At 45.9% G+C, this 15,579-nt stretch overlaps 1 protein-coding gene across 1 annotated transcript; it reads right to left on the minus strand.

The window, feature by feature from the left end:
- Positions 1-5,636: 5,636 nt before the first annotated feature.
- LOC144889437 (uncharacterized) lies at positions 5,637-13,642 on the minus strand. The gene is made up of 4 exons (XM_078769662.1): positions 7,977-13,642; positions 7,518-7,737; positions 7,155-7,327; positions 5,637-6,245 (listed from the first exon to the last, which is right to left on the minus strand). The coding sequence occupies exons 1-4, from the start codon at positions 8,232-8,234 to the stop codon at positions 5,637-5,639; spliced, it is 1,260 nt and encodes a 419-aa protein (XP_078625788.1). The 5' UTR covers positions 8,235-13,642.
- Positions 13,643-15,579: the final 1,937 nt, after the last annotated feature.

Below are 15,579 nucleotides of genomic sequence, written 5' to 3' on the forward strand. Positions count from 1 at the left end.
ATATAATATAACATATATCATGAAACATTTACATTTTGTAGTCCATTGTATAATTTAAATAAACATAAATGCAAATTTCGCATGTGGAAAAAGTAAGTACAACCTTGGCTCTAATAGGTGGTATTGCCCCCTTTGGCAGAAACAACCTCAAGTAGGCCTTTCTTATAACTGTCTACCAGTCTCTGACCGACTGGGAGAAATTTTGCCCACTCCTCCATGCAGAATTCTTTCAGCTGTGCGATGTTTGAGGGGTTTATTGTATGCACAGCTCGTTTCAAATCCCCCCACAACATCTCGAAGGGATTTAGATCCGGGCTTTGACTTGGCCATTCCAGAACCCTCCATTTCTTTCTTTTCAGCCATTCCTTGGTGGATTTACTGGTATGTTTAGGGTCATTGTCATGTTGCAAGGTCCACCTTCGGTTGAGCTTCAACTTTCCGACAGATGGCTTCACATTATCCTCAAGCACCCTCTGGGACAATGAAGAATTCATAGTGGATTCTATGATGGTGAGCTGCCCAGGCCCTGATGCAGCAAAGCTGCCCCCAAACCATAATATTTCCACCACCATGCTTTACAGTTGGTATCAGGTTCTTGTGGTCAAATGCTGTCTTTGGTTTTCGCCAAACATGTCTTCTGGTACTGTGGCCAAATAGCTCGACCTTTGACTCATCTGTCCAGAGCACATTGTTCCAGAAGTGCTGGTCTTTGCCTAGGTGTTCATTGGCAAACTTTAGTCTTGCCCTGATGTTCTTTCTGGACAGCAAAGGTTTCCTCCTGGCACACCTCTCATGTAGATCAAATTTGTGCAGCCTCTTTCTAATGGTAGACTCTTTCAGCTTCGAGACTTCTTTCAGCATCTTGCGGTCTGCTCTCGGGCTGAACTTGCTGGGGCGGCCTGGCCTGAACAAGTTGGCAGTTGTTTGGAATCTTCTCCACTTGTAGATGATCTTCCGGACAGTCGAATGATTGATTTCAAATTGTTTGGAGATCTTTTTAAATCCCTTTCCAGAGTCGTAGGCATCTATAACCTTCTTTCTGAAGGCCTCAGAGAGCTATTTTGATCTAGGCATGGTGACGCCGCACACTTCAACAACAAAGAGCAAACCAAACTAAATGTCTTAGGTTTAAATAAGACAGGTTCCTCAAAAGGTGGTTTATTTACATTTTGTAGTCCATTGTATAATTTAAATAAACATAAATGCAAATTTCGCATGTGGAAAAAGTAAGTACACCCCTATATTTATCACTACTTCAAATACCTAAAATTAGAATCAGGTGCACCAGCTCAGGTGCAAATGATTGGAACATCGTCAGAGAGGATCTTGGAGGAACCTGTCGTATTTAAAGCTAAGATTGCATGATTGCATGTGATTGCCCAACAGGGCCTCGGGTTTTATTTGCTACTCCTCTACCTTTAAGCCCATGAAGGCACACCCAAGTGAACCTTATTAAAAAAAGAAATGTTTCAGAGAAAATGTCCAATTTTTTTCCTTTGATCCATTATGGCTGCCAGACCATGTGACGTATGACCTAATCGTTTGCAAAATATATTGGGCCCTAGGGCATGCCCGTACTATATATATATCTAAAATTATATCCCCCCCCTCTATTTACATGAAATGGTTTGGTCCAAAGCGAACGGCTTGCGAGTACGGTGACAATCCCCCCCCTCTATTTACATGAAATGGTTTGGTCCAAAGCGAACGGCTTGCGAGTACGGTGACAATCCCCCCCCTCTATTTACATGAAATGGTTTGGTCCAAAGCGAACGGCTTGCGGAGTTTGGTAAAGAAATCGCCATAGCATGCACAAACGCGCAGGAAAGCGAAAGAATCGCAAATTAGTTTTAATTAGTTTTAAAACATAGTTTAACGGCAACATAGTTTGCCAACGTGAAATAAATGAATACGCTCTCAAATGTGCCGTCCGAGGCAGAGTCTGTTCGCCACGTTCGGCACACGTGATAGCTCGCTGCTCTCTGATTGGTTGAATCGTTTTTTGGACATAGCTCGCTAACTACTTCTCCGATTAATATGAAACCTTGAAAAGGCACATCCTCGGGTCCCCAGCAATATACCTGGCAAGTTTAAAGTATATCGGACCCGTGGTTGTCGAGAAACAGCGGTCACAGACAAACAAACAAGCACACACACAGACACACAGACACACACACAGATTGCTGGAATTATAGATAGATTAGTGACCAGTATTCACCTTGAACCGCATACTGGAGGCCGCAAGAAAATACTTGTAACACAAGAAATACAAAACAGCAAAATGATTTTTTAAACAAAATGTACACAGGATGACAAGCCTACAAAACAATGATCGTTACACAGCTGAATTTGGATAGACTAGGGCGTGCCCGTACGTGGGTGCAAAAAAACATGCGTGCAAACAACAACAACAAAAAAAAACTTTGAAACCACGTGGCAGTAACGACCACAGAACCCCCCCCCCCCTCTATTTACATGAAATGGTTTGGTCCATTCGCAAAGCCAAAGCGAACGGCTTGCGAGTACGGTAGAACCCCCCCCCCCTCTATTTACATGAAATGGTTTGGTCCATTCGCAAAGCCAAAGCGAACGGCTTGCGAGTACGGTGACCATATCTTGGGAACCACTTGTCCGATTAATTTCAAACCTTGAAAAGGCACATCCTCGGGTCCCCAGCAATATACCTGGCAAGTTTCAAGTATATCGGACCCGTGGTTGTCGAGAAACAGCGGTCACAGACACACAGAGATTGCTGGAATTATAGATAGACTAGGGCATGCCCGTACTATATATATATCTAAAATTATATCCCCCCCCCTCTATTTACATGAAATGGTTTGGTCCATGAAATGTTTTGGTGAATTCGCAACGCCAAAGCGAACGGCGAACGCTTTACATGAAATGGTTTGGTCCATGAAATGTTTTGGTCCATTCGCAACGCCAAAGCGAACGGCGAACGGCTTGCGAGTACAGTGACAATCCCCCCCCCCCCCTCTATTTACATGAAATGGTTTTAATTAGTTTTAAAACATAGTTTAACGCCAACATATGGCATGCCCGTACCCGTACTATCCGTAATGGCGCACGCTCTCACAGGAGCTCCGGAAGGTCGCATATCGCAGGAAAGCGAAAGAATCGCAAATTAGTTTTAATTAGTTTTAAAACATCGTTTAACGCCAACATAGCGCCAACATAGTTTGCCGACGGGAAATAAATGAATACGCTCTCAAATGTGCCATCCGAGGCAGAGTCTGTTCGCCACGTTCGGCACACGTGATAGCTCGCTGCTCTCTGATTGGTTGAATCGTTTTTTGGACATAGCTCGGTAACTACTTCTGCGATTAATTTAAAACCTTGAAAAGGCACATCCTCGGGTCCCCAGCAATATACCTGGCAAGTTTCAAGTATATCGGACCCGTGGTTGTCGAGAAACAGCGGTCACAGACAAACAAACACACACACAGACACACACACACACAGACACACACACACACACACACAGAGATTGCTGGAATTATAGATAGATTAGTGACCAGTATGTCGAGAAAATGAAATTAAACTTTAACTGAACAAAATAATTGAACATAACAAAATTTAAAATTCCTGGCAACAACGTCTGTAATATCACATGAAATTAACATTGCACTGAACAAAATAACTTATAATGTGTAATTCATGTCACTGTCTTCGAGTGCAAGTTCAATCCTTGAACATTTGTTGGGGTCCCCGGTGCAGAGACATGCGATGACACACTTCACATTGGCTCTCGCACAGGAGCATCCTCGGGCACACATGCTCTTCTTGCAGTGACAGTATTTGGTGCGTTTGAATTCTGCAGGTTTTGCCTCCTTCAGCATCATGGTTGCCACCAACTTACCAATGACAAGCTCTCTGCCAAAGTCGGTGGCAGCAAGGTAGGCTGGCTGAAACATGTGTGCGCGCTTGCATACAGCCAACTGATGCAGGGCTCGGGCGAAGGTGTAACTGGAAGGCATCTTCGGTAGGTGGAAGGCAACGCATGTCTCCTTTGATGTCCAAATTACCATCGAGGTCACTCCTCTCATACAGTGACACCATGTATCGCCTAGCTGCTGTCACAACATCTTCCTGAACATCCAGGCTTTCTTCAGGGTCACTGTATCTGCACAGAGGCAGAAGGTCTGCCAGGTGATCAATGGCAGTTTTGTAGGCGCGCCTTTTTGCTCTTCTGTAGAGATAGCTCACGGTGTCACATCCAGTCAGTATGTAGATGCTGAGGAGCATGGATGTACGATCTGCAGCTTCAACATCATACTTCACTGCCAGGGCTTCGGCAATTGCATGAGCAGGTATGTAGACATCCATCTTCTTCACCCACAGCTCCTGCAGGCCATCCAGGTGTGTGATGTAGTATATGCACATCATGATCACGTGTGTCAGTAGCCACCACTACAGCACGTTTGTGGTGCAGATGTTGTACTGAGTATGCAATGTGGGCAAACATCCTGGTATCTGCCTCCTCATGCTTCTCACAGGACAGTTCTGGAAGCTCAACCTGACAATCTGCTGACAACAGGACAGTGCGACCAGGATCACGGAAGATTCCACCAAGAATAAGTGTGCATCCTGCAGGAAGGTACTTCAGGTACTTTACTTGCAGTTCATGGAAGGTGCTGCTCCCAAGATGTTGGTGACGCTGGATGAATGCCATGGCATCTACTACCATTACAACAGGCTTGTCGGATGGTGGCAGTCTGTCCACTTCCCTCCATGAGCTGCCAAGGGATGTCTTGATTGCAGCCAAGTAGTCGGCCTTGTTCCCTTTACGCATGGCATAACCTTGGTCAAGGGATGGATCTGGCTCAAACAGGGAGGCTGGGCAACTTGTCCACTCATGACTGAAGACCTCCACCTTCTTGTCTTCATCCAAGTCCTGCACAAAGTACATGTTTCGGACAACTGCACTTTCTTCCTCGTAGACCTTCTTGGCTTTGAGTGCCATGGACAGTGACTTTTTTGGCTTTGCTGCAAATGTGGCAAGTTTTATTGGGGCTATTTTCTCACTGTCTGTTTTTCTTGCTGCAGCCAGTGCCTCCAGTCCTTTTTCACGGGTGCTCACCAAGTCTGCAGATGCAGCTTTGTGGCCTGTTGAGAGGTTCATCAGCTCCTGTTCTTCACATGTGAATGGATTGATCATCTGGTTATTGATGACATCTGTTATTTTCCTAACACTTTCAGCCTCCATTGTGCCTTGGCTGTTGGAGTCCTCATGGTGTTTGGTGTCATCCATATCCAGGTGTGCCATAGCCTTTGTCTGCTCTGACACTGCTGTCAGAACTGGAAGAGCTCGCAAGTATTTCTCCATGGCGGCTGGCTGCTGACTGATGCCAATGAAGAGTTTTGTCTTGGTATCACGGTTGTAGGTTTTCTCGAGTGCCATGTCTGTCCAGACACCATTGAAACGACCTTCTGTTTGACGTACAGTGAACTGTCCATATTTGAATTCCCTATGGATGTTCGGAGCCAGTGTAGGTAGGCTTCTCATTGCTTCTAGGTAGTGGGGCAGGCAGGATACATACTTGTAGTGGCCAGCAGCTACAAGGTATGGTAACATCTTTTCTACTTCAGCCAGGTGTTCCTCCCACAGGCCTGCGCGCTCAGCGTGGATGAACCGTTTCAGAATCATCACCATGTCCATGTTCATTAGCCATAGCTTTGTGGTAGGTGATGAACAATGTACATACTTCATCAAACTCAGCCATCAAACGTGACAGCTTTTTCAGTTGGTCGGTTGCATCAGCACATGTAGAAGATGCCTTCTCTACATCCTTTTCTGACAGGGCATCTAGGAGTATCTGGACATTGATGGCAAGCACAGACATGCACTCCAGGTCCTTCACTTCAATGATCAACCATCTGGCAAATGCTTCCCAGTGTAGGGCGAACATGGCTGCATGCACCATAGTGTGGGCACGCAGCATTGCGTAGGAGTCTTTCCCACTGATGATCTTGTTTGCTGTTCTACGGAGACAGACATCAGCTTCTACCATGATGTCATCGATTCCAGTGGCCTGCATCAAATGCCCAATTGCTCCCAGGAAATTTTGAGCAATATGGAAGCCACCCATGTGCAAGATAAGTTTGGCATACTTCTGGGGGTTCTTCTTTTGCAGACCCAGAACCACTTCATAGATTGCTTGGTCGCATGTGATGATGGTGAACTCTTGGCCCTGTTTTCTTGATACATCCATGCAGTACTGAACTGACTGTTCAACCACATATGGGTCCGTTGGCCACAATTTTTTTTTTACCAAGATGAAAAGAATGAAAAAATGCCAAAAAAAAAAAATCGGGGGCGCTTTTGCATAAAAATGATTCTAAATCATTTGGAAAGGTTTTGTAAGTGTATTTCTCAACTTGATGTTGTCAACACATGTGTTCTGTGTATCTGGGATGCATTTATTGACAGCCTATACAACCCACTGAGGATTTTATTTTTAAGAAAAAAAACGTGTTTCCACATTTTTCGGTCAAAAAATAAAGGCTGCATATACAAAAATGGCCACAATTTTTTTTCGCAAGGTTTCCGGCAGAGCAGACCTCACATTCAGCGGACCTTAATGTCCAAATTAATAGTGAAAACACAAACAAAAAGTATAGCATGCCATGTCAGGTTCTCTCAAATTTTGGTGACTGGATCCCTGACTATATGGAAATCTTCTTAAAATTTCAAGCCAATTGGATGAAAATTGAGGATTTTAGAAATTCGACAAAGTTGGTGACCTTTGGCCTATGTTGACCTATTGACCCCAAAAACAATAGGTTTCTTGCTTATGACCAATCCCCACATTTTCCAGTGCAGTGAGGTGTTTTTAATTACATAGCTAAGTATTTTGGACTCCATGTTTGAATAAGGATAATAAACATAATCCCCTGGCTGTTCCCACAGGTAGCGGGTCCTTCTAATATCAAATAATTTCACTTTCCAGCCAAGTTATAATAATGCTCACTCCACGTCAAAATATTCCAGAATACAAAATACAACAGCGCTGAAACACATTTCCATTGATGGTGGATAATAAAGCCTTTCTTGGGGAATAATAAAATATCTAATAAAAAAGTTATAGTACCAGTAAATACCAAAATAATACATACATGATGACGACTATACGCACCTCTACTGCCTCCCAGCCCCAGTCTCGGTACTTGGGATCATGAGTGAACCTCCAGAGGTACCAGTATGTTTCGATGACCTCTGGTCGGAGGATGTAGTACTTCTCGTTCTGCCTCACTGCCACTGCTTCTGCACCTCCTTCAAACTTGAAAGCTTCTGGCCCTAATTTGAGGGCTGTTGCAAAGTTTGAGAGTGACATCATATCAGTCAAGTCAGACCACATTATGAAGCAATCAGTTCAAAATGGAATTATTTTATTATAGCAATACGCAAGCAATAAAAAGCAATATGCGATGGGATTAGGGAAGTTATCGCCAATTGGGGAGTGAAGAGACACACGGCTGAAGTAATGTGAGAGCCTAACCGGAACGAGTGTAGGATTCGTGGCAGGTACGTGCAATCTCAGCTCCTAACTGCAGGAAGTGACCAGCTTGGCCACCAGGAGACCCATCTGCTCCAAGTGCAAACATGCCACCAGCAAAACAGGCAAGGTGACCCATCTTTCTCTCCAGGTGTCCACCTCGCCACTCCCCGATAAACGTGAGGCCCCCCGCCGAACGACGCACCAGGTGATGCTCTATACCCTAGCGATGGGGGGTCAAAACGAGATGCCGTGACTTATATTGTGGATCACCAAGGTTGTGGCTCATATAAATGAACCGCAACCTTCCTTTACACAACCATCTTGTACTCGATTTTTGCAATATCCATGTGTTGCTCCTTCATAAGTTGGTCATATTATGCTTTTCAATGTTAAACGTTGTTGCATGTATTTTTGTCTAAGTGTGCATTAGAAGGAGAGAAACCAAGGCAAAAATCTCACCTCTATTGCATCATCATACATACGACGTGCTTCGACGTCAGTCCGGTCCGAAATGAGCCATGCCTTCAGAAGATACTCGTAAAAGCTATCTCCAAGTCCTCCTACTGATGTGTGGTCTGAGAGACAGAGAGAGAAAGAGAGAGAGAAAGAGAGAGAGACAGATAGAGAGAGACAGATAGAGAGAGAAAGGATCATTACAAAACAAAGAAAACACAGAGGACGTAACGTCCGGGATGAGATCCGTAGTTCATCAAACATAAATAAATAAACCACAACGAGAGTCCATCACTCTCGTGGGTACCAGGAAGCAAATGCCAAACCAGCCATTGCTGCATGTATCCTGACCAACAGGAAATTCCCACCACACATTAACCTGTCCAAGGTACCCAAAACAGTTCTGAGAACAACCAGGAACAATTTAAATTATAAAAAGAACTGCTGGCTAAACAGTTGCATAAACTCCACTTCCAAGCATGAGCTTAGCAGAGATACAGCTAACTACAGTCCATACGATTGTACTGAAGTGAAAACCAAGAAGATAATTAAATCCTCAATTTTATAGACCATTCCACTCTGGAAAAGGAACATCTACAGCCATGTGTGGGGCTCATTGGCCTTCATCAGCGTGGAGCAGAGGTCAAACCCTACATGACAATAAATCCCAATAAAATTTATTTATCTTCCTGGTCTTTGCTGCAGTACAATCCTACGGAAGGTAGGGGGCTGAAGCTATGCTACGCTCATGCCCCATATGTGGAGCCTATGCAGCTGTTTAGCCAGAAGAGCATTTTAAAATTTAAATCGTTCCTGGCTGCTCTCAGAACAGGTTTTGGTACCATGGACATTGTAATGTGAGCTAGGCATTTCCTGTTGTTCAGGAAGCGTGCAGCAAAAGCTGCCGTGGCACTTGCTTCCTGGTACCCACTACAGTTAATGTGGATTATGCTGAGAGAAATGGGGATGTGGGAGCAGTGGATATGTCTGATTAGAAGCCAGTACATTACACAATAAGCTACAGAAAGAATAGAGTCTGGAGGTACAGAATAGTTTGGAATTGGAAAAGGGGTTAGACAGGGATGCATATTCTCTGCTTACTTGTTCAATCTGTATAGTGAGCACATTACGAGGATATCTATGAGGATGACAAAGATTGGAATAAGGATTGGAGGAAGAGGTATCAACAACCTAAGGTATGGTAATGATACCACTGTGTCGGCAGAAAGTAAAGAGTACTTGATGAAATTGCTGCAGACAGTGAAGGAAAGTGAAAATCCTTCCTGGATTCTAAGATTGAAGTGAGTGGAGAATGTAGAGAAATGAAGAGACAGCATTAGAGAGAACAGCAATGTGTTACGTATTAGGCCAAAAAAATATATATTGCTGGTCTCTGGTCAGACCAAAGTTCCAGAATTGATGCGGCGATGCGGTTTTTTTTTTTCTTTTCTTTTTTTGAAAAGCATGGATTGCACATATAGAGGTGTTTTTTGTGTCCTCATGCCTTGCGGTCCTCCTCATCTGCTGTGGCACCGTCCAGAGAGAAATTAAAGACAGCCAATGGGACTTGTAGGCCTTTTTTTTTTTGTAAATAATGAACACAAGCTTAAGTTCATTTAAAATGTATTTATTCTGAAAATCATTAAGTTCTACAAGCATATTATAGACTGCCATTTCGATCTCGAGATCGCCTCGCCGTACCGTCAAACATTCCAATGCGTCGATCGCGTAAACACTGCGCATGCGCAAGTGGTCGAACAGGCCGATGGTCTCCCACGATCTCTTCTCCCAGTCCACCAGATTATCCCAGACACTTACAAGTTCATGACAAACGAGATAGGATCCAGGCCTAACTAAAGAGACCACCCGCAGCTCTCTCGGCCTTCTGGTTGCTTCACACGAACCCGACAAAGAACGTCTTCGTTTCAATAAATGACAATATCCAGCCGATAGAGGCCTTGCGTCACGTGAGCATCGTCCATGGCAACCCGTTCCGGCCGCCATCTTGGGCGGCATAAATATGGCGGGAAAGCTGTCGTTTGATCAGACGGACCTGTCAGTTTATGCCCGTAGCTTGCCCGTTAAGGCGTTTTCACAGTATTGAGAGAAACTGAGGCTGTGTCATCTGCCTGTGGACCCGTGTGGACCCACAAGTACGCCACACACACTCCACAGTCCACACACACTCCACACGTACGCCACAAGTACACCACACGTACACCACACGTACTCCACAAGTACGCTACACGTACGCCACACGTACGCCACACACACTCCACACGTACGCCACACACACTCCACACGTACACCACAAGTACGCCACACGTACGCCACACACACGCCACACGCACTCCACATGTAAGTAACCAAATGCCGAATGCTGCTTTTCGCTTAGTGAGCGAAGGTAACAACCTCATGAGCCATATTCTCACCTGAGAGCTGCAGTCAAGGCAGCTATGAATCCGTTTTAGCGTTGTGTCATCCGGAAAACGGTAGAATGACAAGCCCGATCCCTTATGAAATCGGGCTGTACATCCGACAGCACAACTCTTTACCATCGTGTAGGAGTAGGGGGCAATTTATATGCGAGACGAGTTTCTAATTGCCGCCATTATGTATGGTGGCAGAAGCAATGTTTTGCCTCCCAAGCGGTCATGTGACTAAGACGATGACGTCACATGCAACTTCCCGATTGGATTCATGACGTCATGGCACACAAAACTACTCATATCTTTGGAACGGCTGGTTGGATTTGGACAACCTAAACGCAGTTTTGTAGGGGAGTACCGTGCGCGAACGTCGATACCAAATTTGAAAAAAAAAATTTGTTTACGCGCAGGGTCAAAATCGATGCGCGCACTGACCAGAACCCGGAAATATATTTTTCTCGGCCTTACCTCCCCAAACCCCGGTTACTGTGCCCCTCAGAGTCTCGAGAGGGAACGCGGCAGAAAGTCTTATTTTGAGTGTTCTAATAAACCATGGTAAAACCACACCAATGCAATTGTAGAACAAAACAAGTAACTGTATTAAGAACTCTCGCATACACAATAATACTATTAAAGAAAGTACAATAAATATATCACTTGCATCAAATGAACAATACATATGATGGCACCATCATTCCCCAATGCTCTCAAAGCAATGAACTCACGATACGCCAAACGTGAGTGGAATGTAACATTCCCCAAAGTCCATGCACAAATCCCAACACGGTGAAGGTCGAAATCATGCAGAACGGCAAAACAACAGGCAGGTATTGGCGCGGCTGTGGATGAGGAGTTACGAGGTGAGAGGTCGATATGGGAATTGTGCCGATATGGAAACCAACGGCAATCCACACGGGGAGATCGATATGTGAATCCCAATGGCAAAACAAGATGCACCAAGCTGACAGCCTCTTCGAGGACAAAATGGCGTATCGTCCTGTAATGGAGGCGCTGGCTCCCTCCAACAATGACTCACACTTATTGATAAAACCTGAGATGCAGGTTTAATTGCACTCGCAATATATGACGATGTCGTGGGCAAACCCTTTCACGGGAAGCCTCAACTCATTCGTCCACTCGCAGCCAAAACCAATATCAAAAAAGTCCACCAGCAGCCTCGATGCGACTTTACGGCTGCATCTCTCTCATGGCTGTCTCCTCCCTGCCCCTCCTCCTCTCTTCTCTTCCGGCCTCTTTGCCGAGTCTTCCTTTCTCCTTCACAAACATTTATTTTTACCGTTTACTAAAGTCATCTCCATAACACACAAAAATCTTAACAATATTACCTGAAACTAAAAATCCTAACAGTATATAATAACAACAAAGGTGGAAGTGACAGATCCATAACAAATGTCAGAATGGACAAAGATCTGGAAAGACAAAGATGAGACAATACAAACCACGATGAGGCCGGTGAATGATCTGTTATTTCCAGTTGCAATGTATGGATGTGAGTTGTGAACAGTGAAAAGGAAAGAAAGGAAGAAGATCGACAGTTTTAAAATCTGGTATTGGAGACTAATGTAAAAAAAATTACATCGACTGACTGAAAGAAGAACCCAAAAAAAAATGAGAATTTGAATAAATGAGACCACCATGTGCAATAGAAGCGCTGATGCTAAAACAGAAACTGACATGCTTTGGACACATCATGCGTTTAGAAAATGAAAGTCTGGAGAAATCAACCATGCTGGGTATGGTTGCAGGAATAGGAGGCAGACCCTGTATTAGGCTATGGGCTGTGCCTTCCTTATTCCTCTAGAAAATGATTCTTGTGGTCCACTCATGGACAAAGGATTTTCCTATCACACGAACCCGGGTTACACTCCCCCTAAAATAGATTAATTAATTATGTAAAATGATTAAAAATCATGGGGCAACCCTGGTTACCGCGTGGTGGATCATATATATATATTGCTACGGTTTTGGAGAATTGCACATATTGATCATTAAAGGTTAAAGGGTTGCCCCCCATAGTTAGTTCCACGAGCAACACGTAGGCCACTTGTAGTATTAGTTATGTCATAGTATGTGTAAGTATAGGCCATTTTCCCTAGTAATATCTGTGTTGTGTAAAGACATGAGTTTAGGTCCCGGTCATTTTGCGTCCACCCTCCAATTCCACCTCAATGGGCATAATTGATCCCGCGCCCCATTTGGCTGCCCGCTCAGTTGTTACGCTTTGGCTGCCCGCAGCATTTGCTGCCCTTTGCTCGCTCACTAGTCGAGTAACACGAGGTAGGCCTGAGAAGGAGGAGCGCGAGGTCGGGGTGGGGGCGGCGTCAAGGCAGAGCGTCAGAGGCGATGACGGTAAGAGCCACCAGCCAACCAGGGCTCTAGCAGCATGGCATGAGAGGGCGTGGAGAGGCGCATCTGGTGAGTTCTAGAAGGTTCGCGGAGCGTGCCTATATAAGTGACTGCACAAAGCCCTTGGGAGGACTTGCTACCAGAGGACTTGTCGGCAGGAGAATTTATGAGCAGGACTAGCAAAGGACTTATGAGAAGGACTAGCGCTGGAGGACTCGCGTGCACACGGCATTGGTGAAAAGACTTGTGTGGAGAAAACTTGACTCGCATCACTCGCTTTGGAGGCATTGAACTGTAACTCGCGCAGTATAACGTACGTGCCAGAGGAGAGGAAGAAGAGGCGTTGAGTACGCGGCTGCAGCCAGACGCGCCGGTGGCGAATCGCGCCTACTTCAACCACGCGAGTAAACACGGTAATAGCCGCCAGTGATAACCGCTAACCGCCGAAGTCCGCTCCCGACCACATCGCCCCGTATTAACCCTTGTGCGCCAAACCGCCGAAGTCCGCTCCCGACCACATCGCCCCGTATTAACCCTTGTGCGCCAAACGACACGCGGAGAGCCCCTGCCTTCTTTACATACCATCTGCACGGGACGACAGAGACCGGAGGGAGCTGCACGGGAGCCATCCTTGGACGCGGACCATCATCCTGCAGTTGCAAACCCCGTGTGAGTGTGCGTGTGACGGGCCCGTTTGTCCTGGGTATTAAGTTAAGACTGTTTTAAGGCTGCACTGTGTACCCTTTTTCTCTGAACCATTGTGAATAGTGTAAATAAAACCTGTTATTCCTTTTTCCAATTCGACCGCTTTTGTGATTTATCCATTGACTAAGCGTGGCACGAATAAGATCGCTAGAACCGGGTTCACCAACTAAACGGCACGGATCGCGTGTACGCACCGCTCGGCGTCTCAACACGCGTGGTTCGTGCGGGGCTTATTTTCTCGTTTCAGGGCAGCGCGAGTAATTATGTAATAGCGATCTCTCGTCCTAATACCATATTTTGCGCTGTCCGGGAAGGACGTCATAGGTCCCGGGTCCCGCCAGGCCAGTCAAAGACAAGGGGACTAATCCCCCCTTGGTAAGGGGAGAAGGCCGGCGCCGAGATCCGCAACAATATATATAATGTGTGTGTGTGTGTGTGTGTGTGTGTGTGTGTGTGTGTGTATGTATGTATGTATGTATGTATGTATGTATGTATGTATGTATGTATGTATGTATGTATGTATATATATATATATATATATATATATAAATATATATATATATATATATATATATATATATACATATTGTTGCGGTTTTGAGAACCCACACTTGTAAATAAATAGAACATCATTAAAGGTTAAAGGTAGCACCCCATAGATAGGCCACAAGCAACACGTAGGTCACCATAGGACATCAGTTATTCCTTAGTATGTGTTAGATAAGGCCATTTTCCAATAGTTGAATCTGCGTTGCGTCAATCAAATAAGAGTTGGTCACCTTCCGTTCATTTTGCAGCCTCCCTCCAAGCGACGACATCAAGCGCGCTCCCCAGTCTGTGCCCCATGGCCCCTCCCAATTTGGCACGCTCCTTGGCCGCAGCCTTCGCTGCCCTTGAGCTCGCTCAACGCCGCCATAAGCCACGAGGTGAAGCACGGAAAAAAGGGGCGGAGCGCCAGGGAGGAGGTGTGGCCACGTCACCCAGCCGTCAGGACGGGGCCGGTAAGCCATAACCAGCCAACCAGGGCTGGAGTGACATCGCCTGACAGGGCGTGGTTGGGGCTTGCGGAGCGATCGCTGGCTTGACTTATAAAAGCCAGCGCACAAAGCCCTTTGAGAGGACTTACAGCGGAAGCTTGTGCTAAGAGGACTGTGCACAGAGGAAGCTTATGCGCTTGATCAAGAGGACTGCAAGGAATCGCGCTTGGTGAGAGGACTGTGCACACAGGAAGCTTTTGCGCTTGATCAAGAGGACTGTCGTGATTACAGAGGACTCTCGCTAAGGACTTCTCGTTGTGGAAAGCGCTGATTCGATTGATAAGTGCTTGCACAATTGGCGCTTGGAGGGAGGACTCGCTGGCGTTGGTATTTCAAAGAGACGCGCTGTGGAAACCCGCTGTACTAAGGGCGAGTGAGCGCACGGCACGCATTGCCACGAACTGCAGCGTGCAGGATATTTGGGAGGGAGCGCTTGGGGCGAGTCGTGCGCATATTACGTACGCCAGTATACCAGCCTTCCCCCCGTCATTACAATTGTCCGCTCGCGTTCCACTACGTGAAGAGCTGCCTGCCGGGTTTTTCGTCTGCTGGACCGGAGCCGGACTGGAGCCTGGACCCCATCGGCGGACCTTCCACCCTACCATCTGCAATCCCCGTGTGAGTGTCTGTATGTGAGACGGGCCCGTTTGTCCAGGGAATAAGTTAAGACTGTAATTAAGACTGCCCTGTGTACTTTTTCCTTCCTCTTTCTTTCCTGTACATTTCTTTCGTTTTCCGCTTCTCTTTGTACATAATTAATAAACCCATCTGTTCTTCCTGTTTTCCTGGTTTCCTCTCCATCCGATCACATTAGTCTTTTCTCCATTGGGTAACCGTGGCATGATCGCAACCGCTTAGAATCGGGTCGAGTCACTTGCTAACAGCTCGGGTCGCGGATTACTATCCGCTCGGCACGGATTACTATCCGCTCGGCAATATTCCATCCATATCCGTGATTCGAGCGGGAGTTATTCCCTCGTTTCCAGTCGGCGTTAGTACTTAGGTCGTAGCGAATCCCTAGGCCTAACAAACCCTACCTAACGCCACGTTATAGCTTCCAGGGTCGCGTCG

The sequence above is a fragment of the Myxine glutinosa genome, unplaced genomic scaffold, assembly GCF_964187855.1.
Source record: "Myxine glutinosa unplaced genomic scaffold, kmMyxGlut1.1 SCAFFOLD_3804, whole genome shotgun sequence".
NCBI classification, from domain to species: domain Eukaryota; kingdom Metazoa; phylum Chordata; class Myxini; order Myxiniformes; family Myxinidae; genus Myxine; species Myxine glutinosa.